The following is a 22,525-nucleotide window of genomic DNA, read 5'->3' as shown; positions in this document are numbered from 1 at the left end:
CCGATAATAGATACACAACAATCAGTGCTACATTAACTGGCCACCTCAAATACAGGAGAGCCAGGCAGTATGACAAAACGTAGTTAATGCAACCACAATCATTTCACTGCCGGAATCCCCAAGGTCTGTACAAAGGTTTTAGCCATTGGTAACGTGGTTTGGTACAAGCTAGGCAAAAGAAAGCAAAGCGGTGGAGGGTTTCTTCCGCTAGATTACAGGAGGAGCACTTAATCGAGCTACAATGCTTCTTGCCCAACTTCACACAAAACTGGTCACTGGGAGGATCCCTTACCTTCTTTTTTAAATAGAGTTGTAGTGTGGTAGAATCAGGGAGATTGTCGAAAATCAATTCATAAGCAGGTTTGATCTTTATATCCAAAAATGAATCAGTCATACTCCCTGCTTTGAACCTTTTCAGTTCCCTCAGACCCAAAAGCTCTTTTAAACGATTTTTAATCAAGGAGCGGGAAACAGACTTCGCTGTAACTGGTGGATCCCAAAGAGAGGGCATACCTAGTTCGTAAAGCATGGACTTGATATAAACAAACTCAGGTGATCTTCTCACACCCAGGGGAATTTAAAAGTGCCTTAATCGAAGCTCTGTTGGATTCCAGTTCCTCTGCAGAGCAAAGTCTGTGCCAATACATAATGGGTCTGGACATGATAGTGTGATTAATAGGGTGGAAATCCATGTCTAAGAGCTGGGGAAGACTAGGGACATCCTTCCGGAAGTTACGGACACTTCTCATGAACCTGCTCTCCATTTCATAGAGTTCAACAGACCCAGCATGTCCCCAGAGTTTTGCATCATACTGAGCTATTCACTTTAAGATGATACATCTCCACCACTGGAGTAAGGGACCCTGCATTGTTACCACACCAAACCTTGGCCGTATTATGTGCATGAAGCCTTATTAGAACAGACAAAAAACTGTCAGGGACGCCCATCTCCTTCAGAACCTCCCAGAACTTGTCTCTAGGGATGAAATCAAAGGCTGATCTTAAATTGACTATATATAAGTGGCCTTTGTCGAGCGTTACACTTTTCCAATAAAGGGAACAAAATCGGAGAATTTGGTCCACCGTGCTGACTCTATTTCTAAAGCCCACCTGGTACTCTGAAAGAATGGGATTATCCATGACCCAGTCCAATAACTGCCGCAAAATGAGATGGGGAAAAAATTCTAAGAGGAGTTAATGAGGCAGATGAGCCTATAGTTCCTGTTTTCATCTTTATTGCCTTTATTGTGAATAGGTAATATCTCCGTGGTTTGCCGGGACCCTGGGATCGGGCTCTCTTCCAACAAAGAGCAGAAGAGCAGCTGGAAATATGAGGCCCAAGTAAGAGGTTCTGCCCTAAATAATTCCCTGGGGATAAAATCAGGACCCAATGCTTTGTGTGAAGGAAGAGCCATAATTTCCTCACAGGATAGATAAGAGGTAAACAAAGGACTTTGGGGGGAGGGGGGATACAGTAGGATAAAAACAGGGAGATACATTGTACAAAGAGGCAGGCAGTTTCAATCCCAGGATACCTGTGGAAACAAAACCCCAAAAACAGGAGGAAACATTTAAAACAACAATCTCAGTGTGGGTGAGTATCATCCAGGAAGCCCATGGATAATGGTGACATAGTGGGTGGAACAGTGTTCCTGTTCCACCCACTATGTTGGCATTACCCATGGGCTTCCATGATGATACTCACCCACACTGAAATTGTTGTATGAAATGTTTCCTCCTGTTTTTTTGGAGGTTTTCCACATGTATCCTGGGATTGAAACTACCTCCCTCTTTGTACAATGTATCTCCCTGTTTTTATCCTACTGTATCTCCTCCCCTCCCCCCAAAGTCCTTTGTTTACCTCTTATCTATCCTGTAAAGCGCTCTGATACCCTCACAGGTCTGGTTCGTGCTCTATAAAACTCTAAATAAATAAATAAACTTCATCCTTGTACTCAAAGATCAAAGGGGTACTTTTGCTACCAGGACAGAGAGTAACATTGTCTGTTTCTCTATTCCCACAGATGCACTTGGCCACATAGATGTTCAAGAAATGGTCCACTCAGGTCTGAGGTTGGAGGTTGTAATCAAAACTGGTAACAGCTTTTCAGTTGCCATGGGCCACTATCCCACAGACAGTCTTGGTATACCCTGTCCTAACGGCTACAACCAGGTCCTCTCGCAGCTTATGTTTCCAATCCATTTTAGTCTGACAGAGTGCATCCTTATAATCCTTTCTAGCACTAGGAATGACTTGCCTATTTCCAGCTTTCAGGCTTTGAATATGGATGTCTCTTAATCTCCTGCAGTGATTGCTAAACCATGCACAATGCATGTATACCCTAGAAGCCCTGCGACCAACCTTGCATAGCGGGCCTTCAAGTGACCTAAACAACGTTTCATAGTGCTTGGTAATAGACACAATTTCAGAAGTTCTCTATCCACTGTCACTTAATGCCTCCATATTAATAGCTGGCAGGTCATAAATCTGGGCCCACCTATCTGGGTCCTTTAAAATTGCTTTCCATTTTAATGCCCGCTTGTTGTTTGTGAGTAGTGGTTCAACCCTAGATTCAGAACTGCAGCCCTGATGGGCACCAGACCTAATCCCTCTAAGGATGAAATGGAGAGCATTGTGATCACTAATCACTAGCAAAGCACTGTACGACCACCATATCTGTAAGAGAGAGCCACAACAGCAGTGACAGAAAAATATAATCAGTGTGAGACTTTAGCAGCATGCTCTTGAATGTGTGGACACCTCTACCACCCAAAGCAGATCTACCATTATAGGCCCTAAGGCCAAAATGAAAGGATAAACTCATCAGCTGGTTAGGGACCAAGGAGCAACTCTTCACAGGGGCCAGATCTAACAGGTGGAACACCCCAAACAACATCTTATGTTAGATTATAAGGTGCGAAGCCTAAGGGTTCAAAGGTGACATTAAAATCACCGGGCAGCTGTTACCTTATCATGCTGTGGAAGGGAATCTATAGCATTTTATAAGGCGTGGAGTGTGCTAAATGAAATATTGCCCCCCGGCCATTGTAAATATTAAAAACATAGCTTAGGGACCCACCCCCAGCACATCTCGTAATTTAATTTCAAGCCTTGTAATAATGAGATCTAATATAGTTAGACTGCCTGCTGGCCGACCACTACCACCTGAAGTTGCTGGACAAAAAAAGGTGGTAAAACCAGACCTGTGAACTGACTCCACACACCAGGTTTTCTGCAGGATACAAATTTCAAAGGAGTCAATAAATATCCCCAGTCCGCAGGCCTTTTATAAAAGCCTACTCAGTCGGCTTTTATATACAGGGACGAGTCGAGTGGCAGCCCTGCAAGCGGCGGCATCCCTGACTGAAGTAGCGACATCTGATAAGGAGGCCATCAGTAGCTCTGACCACCAAGAAGACATCTCTGAATCGGATTCAAATGTTGGGCAGCCAGTTGTGACCTCCCAAACAGCAGATGAAATTATTTGATAAAATCACTACCTCTTTTCTTTTTTTCACTTCACAAGTCACGAATAGGTTTAGTTATAATTACTGCTTGGGCTGATGTTAAGTAAGCTTCACCTTTCCCCCTTCATTTGCTGCTGTAAGGTTTTTGAAGCAGAGATGTGTTGTGTTATGAGTTGTATTGCTTACGTGGTAGGCCGTTGCTGTCCCGCGCTGGGGATGGGGAGTTGGGAAGACAGTTTTTTTGTTATTGTCCTATGCTGTGCTGTCTAGGGGCACTGTGTTGGGATTGTTGGGGGATGGCAAGTGGGGTGGATCTCTTAATAGATTTGATAAGGGGAAGCCCTTTGGCTAACACACGTAATAGTTATTAATTGATGACATTGAATATTCGAGGCATGGGTTCTCCAACTAAGTGGCATAAAATCCTGATCTACCTTAAGAACATGGTGTGCACATTGCCCTCCTTCAACAACACCTCGCTCTGGTTGAAGCAGACTGTCTCCACCGGAGGTGGCAGGGACTGCTTCACGCAACTACATACTTGTGTGGTGGGCCTTCCTCTGGGTGCGGGCGGGAGTTCCTTTTGAAACCACTGAACAGAAAAACACCTCACCTTTATAGGATTTGCATAGTGCCATGTAGTCTGGTAATGTAATCCCTGTTCTCCAGCGTTAGTGACTGTTTTTCATGTTGTTCTTGATTTCAGGAGTCCTCCTGGTGGAATGGAAACCCACATCCCAGTGCTTTTCCTTGACCTGAATGGTAAGCGGTTATAAATTTAATATTTTCACTAATGCTATTTAATGTGTATGTAAGTATACACGTAGTAGAAGTCTAGCTATGGATCCGCATAGTGCAGTATTTTGCAATGCAATATGAACTAATTTAGGCCAAGTGTGGGGAACTGAACTGTTCATGATGAAGTGCAGTGTGTAAAGTCGGGATGTGAGGCGAAGAGATTCTTTGTTGTGGAACTTAAAATGTGCCAGATCTTGAAAGGTCCTTATCAGTGGCTTAAGAGACATTTGGTTATGTGAGTATTAAGCCCCAATCTGAATTTCAGTTTTTTTGGGCATAGCTGGTTTTGCTACAATACTGTTCAAGAAGTGGGCAAAACAGAAATGTTCTCAATGGACTGTATCATCCCTTGGGTTAACAATTAGGATTCTGACAGAGACTTCTAACCGCAGATCCCTCACTTTTTAGATATTCCCCAAGAGTTAGGCTGTATCCAGAAAATCATAAGCTGTACCCTACCTGCCTTTAGGAAGTTGCCTTGTGACTCCATGCCAACATCGCTCCACTTTGGAAGAGACCCGCAGGACCCTATATAAGCGCCACCTATGGGCGATGACCTTAGTTCCTTTCTTTCTGTACCAGTAGACCGGAACGTCAGCTAGCCCTGGTATCTTTGTGACTGTGTTCTTTCCAACCTTTCGAAATGTCTTTACCAGTGTGCAAAAGAAATGTCCCCCCTTTGCCCACCCTCCCATCCAAAATCAACAGAGATTAAACCTTGCGGGAAATGTTACAAATAGATGTCTGTGACAGACCCCCATGAGAGTGTGTCTGGGGTCTTACTACGACTCAAAGGCCTGCAGCAACTATGCCTTGATGCATCCGAAGGCTGTCTGTGAGCATGAGACAAAGCTTTCCGTCGCTAAACATCGAAAGACTCTGCATTGGTTGTAGTCCCGGGGAAGAATTCTGTTCTGCACCAGAAGGTACTTACACAGTGTCTTGCTTAACACTCCAAAATGAAAGACATTCAGCACTCCCAAGATGAGGCACTCGTGAAGCAAGAAAAAACATTTGGAAAACAAACTCAGCACCCACAAAATGAGGCAAATGAACCTTCAAAAGGCAGTTTCAAAATGAAGCTTGGGGTTTTATTATTACAACACTCTCTAAAAGGGAGACTTTCCCAGATGTCAAATGAAAGAATCAAATATATAGAGCACGTATACACAGTATGAAAACATATGAAATATATACACAGAGCAATTAAACTTATGGCTTATATATTCAAAATAAGTATTAAAATCACTGAAAGAGTGACAGAGAAGTACATTCCTCTCTCACTCCTTTAAATGCACATCCAACATGTTATGTTCCAGCAAGGCTGTTTTGTTCTGTGCTGTCAAGAAATGAAAACATCCCACTCTGAAGCTGCAGAAAGGCACAACATGAAACCATGCTAGAGCACAAAATTATATTGTACATTCAAAATGGAGTCAATGGTCAGCACACAATCTCACAATATATAACTGCATGTAGCAATATAAGCACATCCTTTGCAATGTGATGCAGAGGGCTGCAGAGGTGCTTGACCTCCAGCTCCCCACTCTGGAGGTCAAAACATACATACTGACATGCTTCAGCTTGGTCTCACTGGTTCTGAGCCCCTACACCTGTTATTTAAGGTTCTCACTGACACCCTCTTGGGCACTGGGGCCAAGTCCACATCGGGGCCTCCGGTCAAATGACAGATTGTCCGATGCCATAGTCCTGTGCCAGGGGATGTGAATTTCCTCACCCAGCACCCTACACCAGAGAGCTATGTAGTGCAGGCATTGATTGCAAGGTGAAGCTGGATGCATTCCCTTTTACTGTTTCTGATACAGAGTTTAAGAGGATCGAGACATTTGAGAAGTGGGCATTTTCTTCCACCAGTCTTGCCTTACAGTTTATGAATGTCAACGCTTCGCTGGGCCTCTATACCCACGCCCTGGGGATTCAGATCTCCGAGTTCTTTCCATTGTTCCTGATGAAGCTTGTGCCATCCTTTCTCAGGCAATGCAAGGTGGTTCTAATGCAGCTTAGTTCGAGGTGTATGGGAGGGGGCTTGACACAGTAGATTTTCTGTGCAGGGCCATAGGTAACCAGTGAGGCCTTCGTCAGCACGCTTGGATGCAGTCTACTGTTTTTTTTGGGGTGGGGGGAGGTTAGTTTTTTGTTACTCCTCATCTCACCGTGTCAAGTCTTTGTGGAACTTTTACAGCCAAATTCTCTACCTGTGGGCCACTTAGCAGACCACGCTTCACTCGGGTCGCCTGACCTCTTCCCCTTTAGTACCGGGGACATGGTGTAATCATTGGAGTGACTGGATCATTCTTACAGTTCTCCCCCACCTTATTAAAAGGTGCCAGATGTTAGATGGATTGTCGTCCGCCCTTTCGTATTCCAGCCGGGCCATATTAAAAGATGCTTTTAACCAATCCTCTCTTCCTGGAGGAAGGCTGTCCTTCCATCTCCTACATATTTCCCTCCTTGCCAGTAGGATCATATACAGTAACAGCCCATTTTCCTGGAATGTGGCAGTCTGATAGAATAGACCATCATCCCCGAATATGATGAAAGAGGGGTTTACTTCAACCCTGGTCTTAAAGACTCCCGACAGTACTAGCCCCACTTCTTTCCAGAAAGGTTCCAGCTCTTTACATTCGGAGAACATGTGGATATCGTCTGCCAACATTTCCTGACATCTCGGGCATTTCGGTGGTGGTGTAGGGGCACATTTCGCGATTTTAGAAGGAGTGTAGTAGAGCCTATTGACCACGAAAAAATAATTCTTTTACACACATGCAGGCTTTATATGTTTGTACAATATCTTCAGAGATAATTCAAGCATGCCCTCCGCCTGTGGTGCCATGGAAGAATTATTCCAAACCCCTTCTGCCGAGGCTATCCCATTATCCTCAGCCTTTAGTAGTTGTTGATACCATACCGAGATTTCTTTTTTAATTGGTGTGGTGGATTGGATTAGCCTTTCTATTTCCTCGTTGCTTTTTATCTCCTCGCTTTCGGCTGTATGCCAAGATACCAATTGAAGATATTTAAATATTGATAGGCCTGTCCCTACCTTTGCCCTTAAGTACGTCCATGGATGTATTCCTTCCTCATCCCTTAACTCTTTCCATATCATGATCCCTGCCCTTTTTATTGGTATTGCCAAGGCGTCGTTTAAACAATCCGGGGTACCAGGTGAGTCCCAGACTGGGGCCAAATTTGAGTAGTACCCAATCCCGCTACTAACCCTTACCTTGTACCATATCTCTAGGGCTGTTTTCAATACCTTCAATCGAATCCGCTTAAAGAATCTCGGAGATCCAAATTTGTAGAGAAAGGCCTCACTACCTCCTTCTACTCTGACCAATTCACCCGGCAATCTCCCCCATGGTGAGTGATCTGGTTTAGTAAATAGCATGCGTATGCTCTTGAACTGGAATGCCACCACATAGAGACCAATGTCAGGGAGAGCTAACCCACATTTTATTAACCTTCGTAGTTTCTTCCAAGTCAGGCGCACCCTTTTATCCCCCCCACACGAAACTCCCTATTTTGCTCTGTATCTTACTTAGGTCTTTCTTTGGAAATGATAACGGTATAGTGGAAAACAGAAAGGAGAGCTTGGGCAGAATGACCATTTTCACCAAATTTACTTTTCCATGTATGGTCAATGTAAGATTTTTCCATCTGCTAAACAGACGGTCTATTTCCCTAGTTATTCTGTCCAAATTTAACTTAGGGATTGGATGCAGTTCCCTCACAATATATATTCCCAGATACCTAAACTCCAGACTCTCAGTACCATACCATTGATCTATGTTTCAACACATGACCTCGGTCTTGGATCTATTCACCTCGTAGCCTGATAAGGCCCCAAATTCTACTGACAGTTCCTCGATTCGAGGGATGGCTGAACTTGGATCACTTGTGTATAAAATCAAGTCGTCTGCATACAAGGCCAACTTGGAGCTGTACAGGCCTGACTGAAATGGAGTTATAATAGCATCAAGCCTGATTGCATGGGCCATTGGTTCAATATATATATTGAACAGTAGTGGAGAGATAGGGCACCCCTGTCTAGTTCCCTGCTGTATGTTAAAGGCCGATGTTAATGTACCATTTAGGAGAATCCGTGCAGAGGCGCCATTGTCACAGTTTTTTAAGGTATGGATAATACTGGGCCAAACCCCATTATTTCTAACACTTTCCACAGATATTTCCAGCAGACTTTATCGAATGACTTGGCCGCGTCTAAAGCTACCACGGCCAAGGGCTCCGATATTCTACCGCTAAATCTATGGTTCGAGGCATGTGGGCTGCTGAATTCATATCTATAGCATAGTTCGCCGCCTAGTGTTGGGTCCGGATGATTGCACATTGTTGTCCTGGAAGAGTCTTCGAAGTATCACGAGATAGGTGGCTCCTCCCCTGGACTACAGTGCGCATGGGCATCGACTCCATCCCCAAATAGTTTTTTTCCGCCATTGGGTTCGGATGTATATTCGTTATCTCCAGTTCGGAATCGATATAGACTTTTCTTAAGGCCTGAAGGCCTTTTCCTTTACCGTCGGTATTGTTTTGCGCTCGGTCCCAGCTCTGTTCCGGCTAAGTTCCCGAGTCGGACATCCCGAGGAGTCGCGTGGCTCTTCGGTGCTCCAGGCCCAGTCAACGCAGCAAGACTTACGACGACACAGCATGGAACGGAGCCCGTTCAAGAAATGTCCCGTGTGTGGATCGAAGTATCCCCACATCGACGTCCACCCGGTGTGCAACAGTGCCTGTCGCCAGACCACGATGAGGCCAACTGTATGGCTTGTTCCCGGTTTCGATCGAAGAAGACAATTCGACTTCGGCGCGTGGCGCGCCTGGAGGCCCAGCATTCGGCCCCGGCACCGGTGGACATCTTCGAGAGAGAAGAAGCAGACGAACAAGAAGTTCATCTGCAGATTTCACCTCCAGCGGAGGAAATCGACTACGACGCGGACGTCGAAGCGCTTGATGCAGAAGAAGTCGTCGACGAGGTAGGAGACGACAATGAGGCCTATGGGGCCATGGAAGATAGCTCAGGCGAAGAGCTATGCCCCGTTCGAACACTCACTAAGGCTCAGGTCGCGGGATCGCCACACGGCCTTACCCAAGACCTTGCACCCAGATCCACGGCCTCGCCTACGGGCCCGGCTATGGACACTTCTGCGGAGCCGCCGGTGGTGAAAACGAAACCGAAAGTGAAACCCTCGGTGTCGACGAAAGTGATGGAGACGCCGACGAAACAGAAGACGTCTGTCCCTCTGACCGCCTCCTCGTCTTCCGATATGTCGGGGCAGCCGCAGCCGAAAAAGGCTGTCGATCCGGTGAAGTCGACCAAGGGCGTCGAGCCTAAGTCGGTCAAGGGCGTCGATCCAAAATCGATCAAGGGCGTCGCCCCGAAGACTGGGGCCCCAACCCCGGGAGTCAAGGCCGCCGACCCGAAGTCGTCGGCGCCAAAAGCCGTCGGCGCGGATGGTGGACACGGCGCACCTAAGAAAGCTGCTCCTGTACCTCGGCCCGAGAAGGCCAAGACATCGACGCTCGAGTCTTCACACGCTGGTGGACCGAGGACGTCTGTCGGGTCGACGAAACCGTCCGCTTCCTTTACGAAGCAGGTGTCGGACTCACTGCAACGCATCAAGAACAAGGCTTCCGCGGTCGATCCGAAGGATGCTTCCACCCCGAAGAAGACTGCCAAAACGCCAAAGTCTTCGACGCCACTCCTGTTTACGTTGCCGCCGAAGGTGGCACCGAAGGCCTTCGCACCAAGGTCGGTCGCCAACGCGCCCGTGCAAGGGTCTGCAGGGTCGAAGCCTTCTCCGCAGCTTGGGAGCTTGAAGCATCGACAACCCTTGATGGAGGAGCAGTCGGAACACTTTATCGACGCCGACACCGGTAAACTTACCCTCTACAAGAGAAAGATCACGGCGACACAGCCTTTGGAGTCCTACACGATTCCTTTGAAGCGCAAGAAGCCTTCTACGGATTCCCCGGTTCTGGTTGAGCCACTTGCTCCACAGACTCCAAGAGTTGCTACACCCTCACCCACTTATTCAGATGTGGAGGCTGGGGAAGGTGGTGACGAAGAGTATAACTTTCCTGACAACACTGATCCTGAGGATCACCAGGACTCTTGGGCAGCTGCAGGGGACCCAGAAGATCCGCAAACTGCCCCGGACACTCAGGTGTACAATGTCAAAACATCTCCTACTGAGGATTCTGCGGCATTTAATGCTCTCATTGAGAGGGCGGCTAAAAACCACGACGTCCAGCTGCACGCTGACCCTGTTGACGTGGACTTCCTTTTTGATACCTTTTCAACGGCAGAAAAGACTGTCAGAACTCTCCCAATGTTGAAAGGGGTTCTCAAACGTGCAGCAGACATCTTTAAAGAACCCACACGTGCCAGGGTGGTCAACCCTAGAATTGAAAAAAAATATAAGCCGGCACCTGGTGACCCTACCTACATCAAGGGCCAGTTGCCATTAGACTCTCTGGTCGTTTCTAATGCCCGGAAGAGGGCGAATTCGCAAACCACTGATGATGCTCCTCCCCCAGACAAGGAATCTAAAGTGCTAGAGGCATCAGGGAAGAGGGTGGCGGCTCAATCAGCTAATATCTGGCGTATCTCAAACACTCAGGCACTCTTGGCGAGGTATGACAGGGCGCACTATGACACACTAGAGACCCTGTTACAACATCTACCCGATCAGTATAAAGAGGCGGCGGAAATGCTCATTCAGGAAGGGAAGCTCATCTCCAACGCTTTTATTAAATGTGCACTGGACGTGGCGGACACCGCGGCCAGGGCCATTAACACCAGTGTGATGTTGAGACGTCAGGCATGGCTCAGAATCTCCGGTTTCAAGCCAGAGATACAAACCACCATCCTCAATCAGCCCGTCAACCCTGACAGGTTATTTGGTCCTGAGGTGGATACCACACTGGAAAAAATAAAGAAGGATACCGAGACTGCAAAGTCCATGGGAGCTCTCCAGTCCCAACAGTTTCGGGGCAGTACTTTTCGTTGCTCAGGCAATAGAGGTGTTTCCAGAGGCCAGATATCCCAGCAAACGCAATACCCTAAAGGTGGGGCGCAGTCATCTTACACCAAGCAGAGTAGAGGCGGCTATCGGGGCAACAGTGCCAAGGGCAGAGGCCGTGGAAATAACAACTCCCGTTCCTCCGCCACCACCAAACAGTGACGCCCTGCCACTGCCCCCCCCGACCACACAACACCTGTCAGGGGGAGACTCTAGCAGTTCCTGCCAGTCTGGAAATCCATCACCACAGACAGGTGGATCAGGAAACTTATCCAGTTCGGTTATTGTCTGGAGTTAACATCCACTCCACCCAACATGCCACCAAAACACCATCCTATGTCCACAGAGCATTTGCACTTATTGCAGCAGGAGGTACTTGTCATGCTGCAAAAAGGGGCAATCGAGCTCGTGCCAGTGGAAGAAGAAGGCACAGGAGTGTATTCCCTGTACTTCTTAATCCCGAAGAAGGACGGGTCCCTCAGACCCATACTGGACCTCAGGCCCCTAAACCAATATATTCTCTCAGGACACTTTCACATGCTGACGCTGCAGCAAGTTCTTCCGTTGCTCAACCAGGGAGACTTCCTCGCAACCTTGGATCTCAAGGATGCATACTTTCACATTCCACTACATCCATCACACAGAAAATACCTCAGATTCACACTTCAGGGTCGGCATTATCAGTTCAGGGTACTCCCTTTCGGAGTGACCACGGCGCCCAGGGTGTTCACCAAATGCCTAGCAACAGTGGCTGCGCACCTCAGGAGGCGGAACATTCACGTTTACCCTTATCTGGACGATTGGCTTGTCCAAGCAAAGTCGGCCCAGCTGTGCGCCGCCAACATGTCCCACACCATTCACCTTCTTCATAGTCTGGGATTCTCACTAAATGATCCCAAATCGCACCTTCAGCCAGCCCATGTGCGGCAGTATCTGGGCGCGACGATAGATACTCTGGCGGCCACGGCTCAGCCGACTTCTGTCAGGATCGACAGCATTCAGTCGCTCATCCAGAAATTCAGAGCGCAACACTCGCTTCCAGCAAGAGTGTTCATGCAGTTGATAGGCATGATGGCCTCCTGCATCTTCATAGTCCCGCACGCGAGACTACATATGCGTCCGCTTCAAGAGTGCTTAGCACGTCAGTGGAATCAGGCTCACGGACAGTAAAAGACATAGTGTTGGTGACCGGTCGGGCATACAACTCTCTGCATTGGTGGAATCCACACACCCTTTGCAAGGACCGACCGTTTCAGGAGCCTGTGCCACAGATCATACTAACAACGGACGCATCTCTCCAGGGTTGGGGAGCTCATGTGCTCCACTACACAGTGCAGGGACTATGGACAACGCAGCAAAAGAAGATGCACATCAACCACCTAGAACTGATGGCAAACTTCATGGCGATGAAGGCATTCAAAGTACATCTGTGCAACAAAGTCGTGTTGATCCGGACGGACAACATGACAGCCATGTACTACATTCAAAAGCAGGGAGGTACGCACTCTCCACAGTTGTCTCATCTGGCTCAGAGCATGTGGAAGTGGGCCATTCAGAGGAACATCTTCCTCATGGCGGAACACCTCCCGGGCAAGGACATCAGATGGCGGATCTGCTCAGCAGGTACAGCCACCAAATGCACGAGTGGGAGATACATCCATCAGTACTCCACCCGAACTTCCAGCAGTGGGGTCATCCAGACATAGACCTGTTTGCCACAAGGGAAAACGCAAAATGCCAACACTTTGCCGCCAGGTTCCCTCACCCACAGTCGCAGGGCAGTGCGATATGGATGAACTGGTCAGGCAGATTTGCGTACGCTTTTCCCCCAGCACCTCTAATACCGCTGGTGGCACGAAAGCTAAAGCAACACTCGATGACACGCATCCTGGTTGCTCCAACGTGGGCACGCCAACCATGGTACACCACGTTTCTAGAACTCTCCGTGGTACCGCATCAAAGGCTGCGCCTCACGCCCAGACTTTTGACGCAGAGCCATGGCGACATTCAGCACCCAGACCCGCAACAGCACAACCTGGCGATCTGGCTCCTGAAGTCTTAGAATTTGGCTACCTTAACTTACCTCCCGACTGCATGGATATCATACGGGAGGCAAGGAAGCCCACCACCAGAGCCTGCTATGCAGCAAAATGGAAGCGGTTTGTCATTTACTGTACGGAACACAACATCAACCCGCTAGATGCATCCACTCACAACATCATCTGTTATTTGTTACATCTTTACAAATGCAAGCTAGCATATGCTTCCATTCGGATACACTTATCCGCCATAGCAGCTTATCTCCAAAACAGGCAGCATCTCTCCGTTTTCAGAGTGCCTGCCATTAAAGCCTTCCTGGAAGGACTGAAACGAGTCATCCCTCCCAGGACCCCGCCAGCTCCTGTATGGAAACTTAATGTGGTCCTCACCAGGCTGATGGGCCCACCTTTTGAGCCTCTGCATTCATGCGAGGTTCAGTTTTTAACATGGAAAGTGGCTTTTCTTATAGCCATTACGTCTCTGCGACGTGTTAGTGAGCTCCAGGCGCTCACTGTACAAGAGCCATTCATACAAATTCACTCGAACAGGGTGGTGCTGCGCACTAACCCTAAATTTCTTCCTAAGGTGGTTTCACAGTTCCATGTCAATCAGACCATTTAACTGCCCGCGTTCTTTCAAAACCCAGAGACAGTAGCCGAAAGAATGCTCCACACTCTTGACGTCAAACGAGCTTTGATGTACTACATCGATAGAACCAAAGATTTTAGGAAGACACAACAACTCTTTGTTGCCTTTTCGGCCGAGCACAAAGGCAACCCCATTTCCAAAGCAGGTATAGCCAGGTGGATCGTTAAGTGTATTAAAATCTGCTAGCACACTTTAACGGTCCCCCCCAGAGCCCACTCCACCCGCAAGTTGGGGGCCTCCATGGCTTTCCTTGGTAATATCCCTTTGGAAGACATTTGTTGAGCAGCCACATGGTCTACACCACACACATTTACTAAACACTACTGTGTAGATGAGCACTCCAAGCAGCTGTAGGGCAGGCTGTTCTTAAGACACTTTTTCAAACATCTGCAGCTGGCACAGGCGGCCGCCGTTAATGGAGGGACTGCTACTTATTCTATGCTATAGATATGAATTCAGCAGCCCACATGCCTCGAACTGAATATGCTACTTACCAGTATGCATCTGTTCTTGGCATGTAGGGCTGCTGACATTCATATCGCCCGCCCTCCTCCCCGGCGCCTGTAGCGGCTGCAGAATTTACACTTACTCTTAGCATGGTCATCGCTCACACTGTTACACTCCATCTTCGCCACAATGGCTAAAAACAATCTGGGGATGGAGTCGATGCCCATGCGGACTGTAGTCCAGGGGAGGAGCCACCTATCTCGTGATACTTCGAAGACTCTTCCAGGACAACAACAATGTGCAATCATCCGGACCCAACACTAGGCGGCGAACTATGCTATAGATATGAATGTCAGCAGCCCTACATGCCAAAAACAGATGCATACTGGTAAGTAGCATATTCATTTCCTAGTAGGAGGTGTGTTTGATCTTCGATGTGCCTTCCAGCCACGAAACCCTTTTGATCCTCATGTATCAGTTTAGGTGACAATTTGGCCAATCTCCCCGCGAGAATTCCCACAAAAATTTTATAATCTGCATTTAGCAGGGAGATTGGTCGATATGAATCTGCCCTTAAAGGGTTTTTTTCCGTGCTTCAAGATTAAAACGATAATTGCTTCCTTCCATGAATTGGGGACTCTACCTGCAGACGAATATACGGAGTTAAAAAAGGTTCTGGGCACAATTCATTTATCAGATGTTTATAGACTTCACTAGGAAGTGCATCTGTGCCAGCAGTTTTTTTGTTTTTTGATTTCCTTATCTGTACTGCTATCTCTTCTTCTGTTATAGGGGTGTCCAGGCTTTTCCTAACCTCCTCTGATAATATTGGTAGATTTTTACTGGCCAACCATGTGCGTATAGCTTCAGAGGACGGGTTAACATCCTCTCTATATAGGTCTGAAAATAACGAGAGGAGGCATCTTTGCATGTCCTCTATTTTACTTGATGTATCCCCATTACTGTTTATTATTAGATCTTTAATATCATTCCTGGCCCGGTCTGTTCTAGATTTCCAAGCCAGCAATGCTCCTGCCTTCTCTCCATATTCAAAAGTATTCATCCTACTTGAATCCCATTGGGCTTTACACTTCGCATCTAATTTCCCTCTTCATGTTTGTCTTGCCAGATCTAATTCCTGTCCAATCTGGGAGAGTCATTCCTGGTCTGTATTATGCGTATTATTCCTCTCTAGCTCCAGCCGTCCAATCCTATTTTCGATTTCCTTCAGTATCCCTGCCTCTGTTCTATTCTTGGAGCATATGATACCATGGAGCCTCCCTCTTAACCCGGCCTTGTAGGCATCCCAGATATAGTCAAAGGTTGTAGACCCCATATTAAATATAAAGAAATCTGAAATGAGGGACTGAATGGAGCCAACTATTTCTGGGTTTAAGAGATGGCCCTCTTTAATGTCCATCTGGACTGCATCTACTGATTGTTTATCAGATACACGAACTGTAAGGGAGCATGATCTGACAGGAGGCTAGGCTTAACTTCTATCTTCTTAATATCTGTAATGGAGTGTCTATCTAAAAAGACATAGTCAATTCGTGAGGCATGTTTGGACTTCTTACTGTAGAATGTAAACCCCTGATGTGAACCCTGCTTAACTCTTCAAAGATCCGCCAAGTCTAGATCGTGGATCATATTTCGCAATGCACGCCGTATCTTTGGTGCCCCTACATATTTGCTCGCATTTGACCAGTCTTTAATGGGATCTAATAGTACATTGAAATCACCTCCCAGAATATAGGGTGGCGCCTCCAACATTAATATAGATTGTAATTTCAGGAGGTAGGAGGGATCGTCCACATTGGGACCGTAAAAGGAGACACATACAATATCTTTATTATTCAATGCCATTTTCACTACTATCCATCTCCCAGAGGTATCGGTTTGGACCGCCCTTATCGTGCATGAGATACCATGTTTAACTAATATAGCTACCCCTCTATTATGTGCTGTCTGTTGTGATACTTCGAAATGTTTTATCCATTTAGTCCTAGAGAACACTAAACGACTTTCAATTAGACTTAAGTGTGTCTCCTGCAATAAACAGATCTGAGCACTCGACAGTTCTAGATATTTGAGAACGAGACTCTGCCTACGGGGGCACCGCATACCGTTAACATTCCAAGTCGTGAAAATGGTCTGTTTACTCCCCAAACTTTGGTGCCCCGTCTTTCTTTCTATTTCCTAACAGGCTTAAACTCTTAATTCTAGTGAGATGAGTATATTTTTTAATTTTTTCCCAATGCTCCCCCCCCCCCGAGTGCTCCCCCTTTAACCCCGCCTCTCGGCTTCTCCCGTTGTGCCCAGTCCCCCCATGAGGAACCCTCCCTTCCAACTGGCTGAGCCTATTTGGCTCAACTCCCTTGCCAGGATGCTATGTTTTTTTCATTTACGTAAATGATCCTGAAATTTAACTCTCTATCGTGATAATGGTGCAACTAATTGACCGACCTTAGTGGTATAACCGAATAAGAAAAAAAAGAAAAGGAAGAGAAAAGGGAAGATAGGACGAAACAGAGGGGCAAAGGTACAGGGCTACATCTCTATTCACTGCACTATGACCCCTGCTCTTTCCTGATTTTCGTGATTAAGGCGTCTGCCTCATCCCCTGATTTTACCAGATGCATATGGTTATTCCACATCACCCTGAGGTGTGCAGGAAACTTTAGCTGTGCCCTTACCCCCAATCCATTCAACTCGTCCAGCCTTTTCCCAAGCTCCCATTGTCTAGTGGCTGTCACATGGGAGATATCAGACCTTATTTGAAAGTTGTAGGGGTTGGAACTATTAAAAGCAATTGATTTTTCTTTTAAAGCCAATGTAAGAATCTGCTCCTTCACTGTGTATGTCAGAAAGTTTACCAATATTTTCCGCGGTTTTTGCCTAGCAGGATTCCTTCGAAAAGGATCTCGGTGCACCCTCTGGATTTCCCGTACTAGGTCCACCGTCTCGTCTCCTTTCAAAACAGTTCCTTTCATCAACATTATCACAAACCCCTTTAGGTCATCTCCTTCCAAGTCTTTGGGCACATTTAGTAATTTTAAATTATTCAGTCGAGAATGATTTTCTAACCTTTCGACGTCTTCTTTTAATTCACGATTTTGCGCACTTAGCTTCGCAACCACTTCATCGGTAGCACGCAGGGAGTCCCTTATCAATGGCATTTCCTTTTCCAGTGCCTCAGTTCTTAAGGTAACATCTTCCAGTTTCTTAGCTAAATCCTCACATGAGGCCTGTATAGCTGCCTGGTTCGCTTCTGATGTTAAAAAGCGACTTGCCAATTCTGCCTGATTGTTTTCCGAAACTGTAAACCTGTTTATTTCCTCTTTCATAGTCAAAAGAATATCTGCCAATGTTGAAGAGGTTACTTCTAAGTTAGTAACACCAGGTTTACTTAAATTTATTGGGTTTCCCTGCTTCTCAGGCTGTCAATGAGGCCGATGGCATAATTGAGGGATATTCCCTTCTTCGGAGTTACTATTTGTCATTGCAGAGTACTTATTTGATAGGCTCACATCTGGATGTACACTTGAAACGTCTTCATTTTCAACCTCTATAGGCACCTTATCAGCCTTATCGGCATTATCAGCCTCGTCACTGAGGGAATTTTTCGTGGGTGTTTTCATGAGTTTTTTCTTATTTTCTGAACTTCCCTCCGACGAGGAAAGTTTCTTTTGTTCCACTGTGCTTTGCTTAGTAACAGTTTTTTGGGGTGCAGGTGGAGGTGAGGGCGTTAGTGTTTTTGACGACTTAGATGGTGTCTGAGAGGTGCTGGTAGCCATAACTTTATAGTAGGTTTTCAACTAGGGTGTAACCTTGGTGTATGGTGGAATACCCTTCTTAGTTTTTGCCTTCCCTCTATTTACACCTGTTTCTTTTTTTTTCTCCCTGACCCGGACACCTCTAGGTCTCCATCTGGACTGCAGGCTTTACCCTTGCCTCGCTCGTTGTTTGATCTAACAAGAGAAATGGGAGGGGATATTCGCGTGGGGTACCCGGAGCTCTCTCGCATGGGGTCTTGTGTCAGTCTAGCTCTGAGGGCGTATCTGTTTACTTTCCTGCATTGTGCTTGAGCCTGTGCTTGAGCTCCTGTCTGCTGCACTGTTTTCTCCACTTTTACTGATTTTACAGGCTTATCCACCCCCCACGCCTCAGCTCCCACAAGTTTGCTGGTGTCGACATCCATCCATCTGCCTACACCCTCAAAAGCGCCCCCTTCCTGTTGCAAGTCAGTAGAGCTTTCTGCTGTAGGTGGTTTCAGATTGCTCACACTTTTTTGACCGGCACCCCCCGGCGAGTATTTTAAAGAGTATCTCCGATAGCTCCCTGCCACTTCAGCCTTCCCCGCTGTTGCAGTTAAAGGATCTAACGATATCCGATCTGCCCAAATATTTTTGCCGGGTACGCTGGAAGCGCTAAGAACGTTACTGCTCTTGCTTCTCTCGCCACTCTCGCCGTCCCTTCCACCACCTCCGCTGTTAATGCATCCGTCTCCCTGTCTCGGCGTCCGAAGCAAAAACAATGCCGAGTCACGTCTCTTCCGTGCCTGGGCTGCCTCCGCCCACCTCGCGCACCCAGCGTACTCACTGTGGCCACCGAGACTGAAGCCGATATGGAAACTTAGCGTTATGCCTCCAAACGCCCGTGTGTTTTCCTTTTGTTCTACCGCTGCAGTCATCTCGTTCAGCACATCCTGCCACTCGGGACTCGATATCTGGCCATTACACAGTCAGAACCTCCATTAGCGATCTTGCATCCTGAGGAGCCGAGCCGCGGCCGTTTAGCTAGTGGCCGCCATGTTCCTCCCGGTTCGAGGGCGAGTTTTTCTTGCAAACATATCGCGCCTCCATGGCAGTCTACTGGTTTTTCAGGTGATGTCAAAGCTAGCTTGGTGGACATGTAATTAGATGAGTCATTCGTTTTGGAGAGAAGGTGGACATGGCTCCTGGGAGGTGTTTTCCATATCATCAGCAACTGCACCTGCGCAACAACCCCCAGAGTTCTTTTGGGGCAGGGGCTGCGGCTGTGTTACTGACAAACATCATAGGCAACAGGGGCAGCATTGCCGCAGCCCAAGCCTTTAGTGGGTCTTTACCGACACACACACACCTCGTCAGTGACAGGATTCAGTACTTTCTGCAAAGATGGCAAGCCATACCTTTGAACAATTGGGTGTTACAGATAGTCTATCGGGGCTTCGCACTACCATTTCTCAAATCACGTCTACACCTTCCATTCTTTTCATAATGGTTGACAGAGAGCCATCTGTCCCTTTTGCACCTGAAGGTTTCGGCTCTTTTGGCCAAAGGAGCCCTAGAGAGGGTCACAGTTGTTATTCCTGCTACCTTCTGGTGCCAAAGAATGACGAAGGCCTTCATCCTATGTTAGATCTTTGCCCTCTCAATGCCTTCCTGCGGAAGGACAAATACAAAATACTTACCTTGGCCTAGGGTTGTCTGCTCTCATACTCTGGATACAAAAAGGTAGCACTGAACTTGCAGGACACTTAATTTTACTTCCCTGTCCTGCAGGGCCATGGGTGCTTTCTGCAGTGCACGGTGGGGGAGGAGCATTTTCGGTTTATTGTGCTCTCTTTTGGTCTCTCCATTGCTCCTCAGGGGTTCACGCAAGTGATGGCGGTGGTTGCAGTCCACCTTCAGAGGTCAGGTGTTCCAGCCTTCCCCTACCTTTGACTGGCTTCAGACTTTTAACCATGAGACAGGGAAAAAGGCATGAAAAGTAAAAATAATGTGGAAGTAATCCAGTGACAAAGGATGAAAGCAGGGATGGAAACAAATGTGCAAAAGTGATCTTAAGCTATTTAGTGCTGGGTGGCAGAAGTAAGAAAATGAGGGGAAATTAAGACTAGGCAGCCTTGGTATTCGGCATACTCGCGATTTCTGATATGCTGGCGGTGGCTTCCTAAGAACATTTTGAGCACCTGCACTGATTTTTCTGTCCATTAAGCACTGCTGCGAAGTTGCAGATTTTGGAGACTATGTACAAAAGATGACAATAATAGACAATTCCGCTATGTGGCACTACAGACAAATTAAATAGGCCTTAAGTCTATCAGGAACACCTTTGAGCCATATTGGTATATTACACAGATGTTTGAAGGACTTCACAAAGCAGTATCCAGCAATTATGTAACCGAACACCATTGCGACCACTGAATGTTCACCTCATTGAGCACAGTTCAAACATTCCGCATGCTGGATTCCCCAGATGGATGGCTCAAAAGAACTCTTACATGCAAGGGGAAGCCCTCATGAAGGAGGGTTATCTCTGCCACCCTATCATTAAAGAACAGATATTTATAGAGAGGACTCTGTGTCCCTTGGGAATGAGGAGACCAGAAGTAGAGATGGATAGGTTTCTGATAGAGGCTTCTAACCACAGATTCTTCACATTTTGAATATTTCCCATGCGTCAAACTGGGTCTGAAAACTTTTGAGCAGTACCTCTGTAGGTGGCGCTGTGCTTCTCCACACTGCAGCTTTTCTGTTCAGGAAATGACATGCCAGGCCCTTATAGGCGCCAGTTGTGATCGCTGTCGTCAGTTTCTTTCTTTCCATGCCACCACATGCGAATATGGTGCTACCTCTCATGAGACCTGTTTACCTCAGAAATTAAAAAATCCAGTGTTCAAGGGAAATATCACCTCCCAAAACTGCAGAGTTTAAACCTTGTTGGGGCTGTCACAAGCCTGTGACAGATCCCAGTCTGGTTTGCTTGTGGTGCCTGAGTTTGGCCCACAACCCTAAGGCCTGCTGTGTAGGGGCAGCTTCTCCATAATGGCGGAGGAGCGTTGCCCCACTGCCAGAAGATTATTTAATAAAACGATATTGACACGTGCAGGGAGGAGTACTGCGCACTTATAAGTGCACATGTATGTTTGGCCAGCCGTCCTAGGCCATCCAAACATGTATGCACATTTGCCTTTCTCCAACCCGTCTGTATTGTACTACTGACTTGGAGAACCCCCCCAGAGGCTCCTAGGCACCATCTGAGCAGCAAGCAAGGCAGCTCAGACCAATCCTGGTGCTGCTCTAATGTGAGAGCAGCATCTGGATTGGGTGGGGAGCCTGTGCCCTGAGGAACCATCCCCTTCCGGCTTCCGAGGCACAAGGAGCAAGGCGGCTGGCAGCGGGAGCAGAGAGGAGTGGCAGGTAAGTGGTTTTTCTTTTTTTCATTCTTCAACCTCTCCTCTGCCACCCCGTGCCCTCGCTGCCCTACCGGTTCTAATTGCTGGCAGCCGCCACTGCTGCTGTGACAGCACAGCACATCTATGAATCTGAATGCCATACGAGACCACAAGGTGACGCTATAAATCGCCAAGCATCGGAAGATTCCACGCTGCAGCCAGTCCCTGTCAGGGTCGGGCTTGTTCCTGGTCCAGAAGTTGGAAGAGTTGATCCGGAGGTCGCTAGTCCACTGTGGGGTCCCAGGTCTATTAGTTCATGGTGCTACTATTTTGGCTGATGACAGCACCACATGTTTTCACAAAAGTGCTGGAAGTTGTGGAGGCTTCATTATGGAGCACAAGAGGCAATATATTTTCGGTCTTTGATGACTGTTTGATAAAAGCGGGGTATCCAGCAATGGTCAAGGAACATAGTCAGTTCAATATGACCCTCCTCCACAACTTAGACTTCATGATCAGTCCATAAATGTCATCTTCGTCCCATGCAGAGTCGGATCTTTATGTGGATGAAGTACATGACCAGCATGAAGGCTTTTCTTTCTTCCCTGAGAAATGTCGATACAAATCTGACTTCAACATGGATCTTGAATCTGACCATCCTACTCCTGCTGGGTTTAATGACCTTGTGCATCCTCTTGGTGCCACATGCCAGATGGCTGACTAGAGCCCTTTGCTTGTGTTTGAGACAGCAGTGGCTACAACTCCAAGGGAGTCTCTCTGCTCAGCTGCAGATCTTACTGTCAGCCTACCAATGCACTGATGGATGTGCAACTCCAATCTACTGGTTGGTCCTTCCTTCAACATTCCACATACACAGGCCACTCTTCCTCGCTGGGCTTGG

General features: G+C 47.2%; 1 protein-coding gene across 4 annotated transcripts in view; it reads left to right on the top strand.

Annotated features, from left to right (window-relative positions):
- Positions 1-22,525, top strand: part of KIF13A (kinesin family member 13A) — an 836,323-nt gene that overhangs the window by 630,273 nt on the left and 183,525 nt on the right. For all 4 annotated transcript variants that reach the window (XM_078687977.1, XM_078687975.1, XM_078687976.1 and 1 more), the window contains one exon: positions 4,175-4,230. In XM_078687977.1, the coding sequence (XP_078544103.1) occupies positions 4,175-4,230 (56 nt within the window). The remainder of the gene's footprint in view (positions 1-4,174; positions 4,231-22,525) is intronic.

The sequence above is a fragment of the Lissotriton helveticus genome, chromosome 4_1, assembly GCF_964261635.1.
Source record: "Lissotriton helveticus chromosome 4_1, aLisHel1.1, whole genome shotgun sequence".
Classification (NCBI taxonomy): domain Eukaryota; kingdom Metazoa; phylum Chordata; class Amphibia; order Caudata; family Salamandridae; genus Lissotriton; species Lissotriton helveticus.
This window is presented reverse-complemented; position numbering and strand designations above follow the sequence as displayed.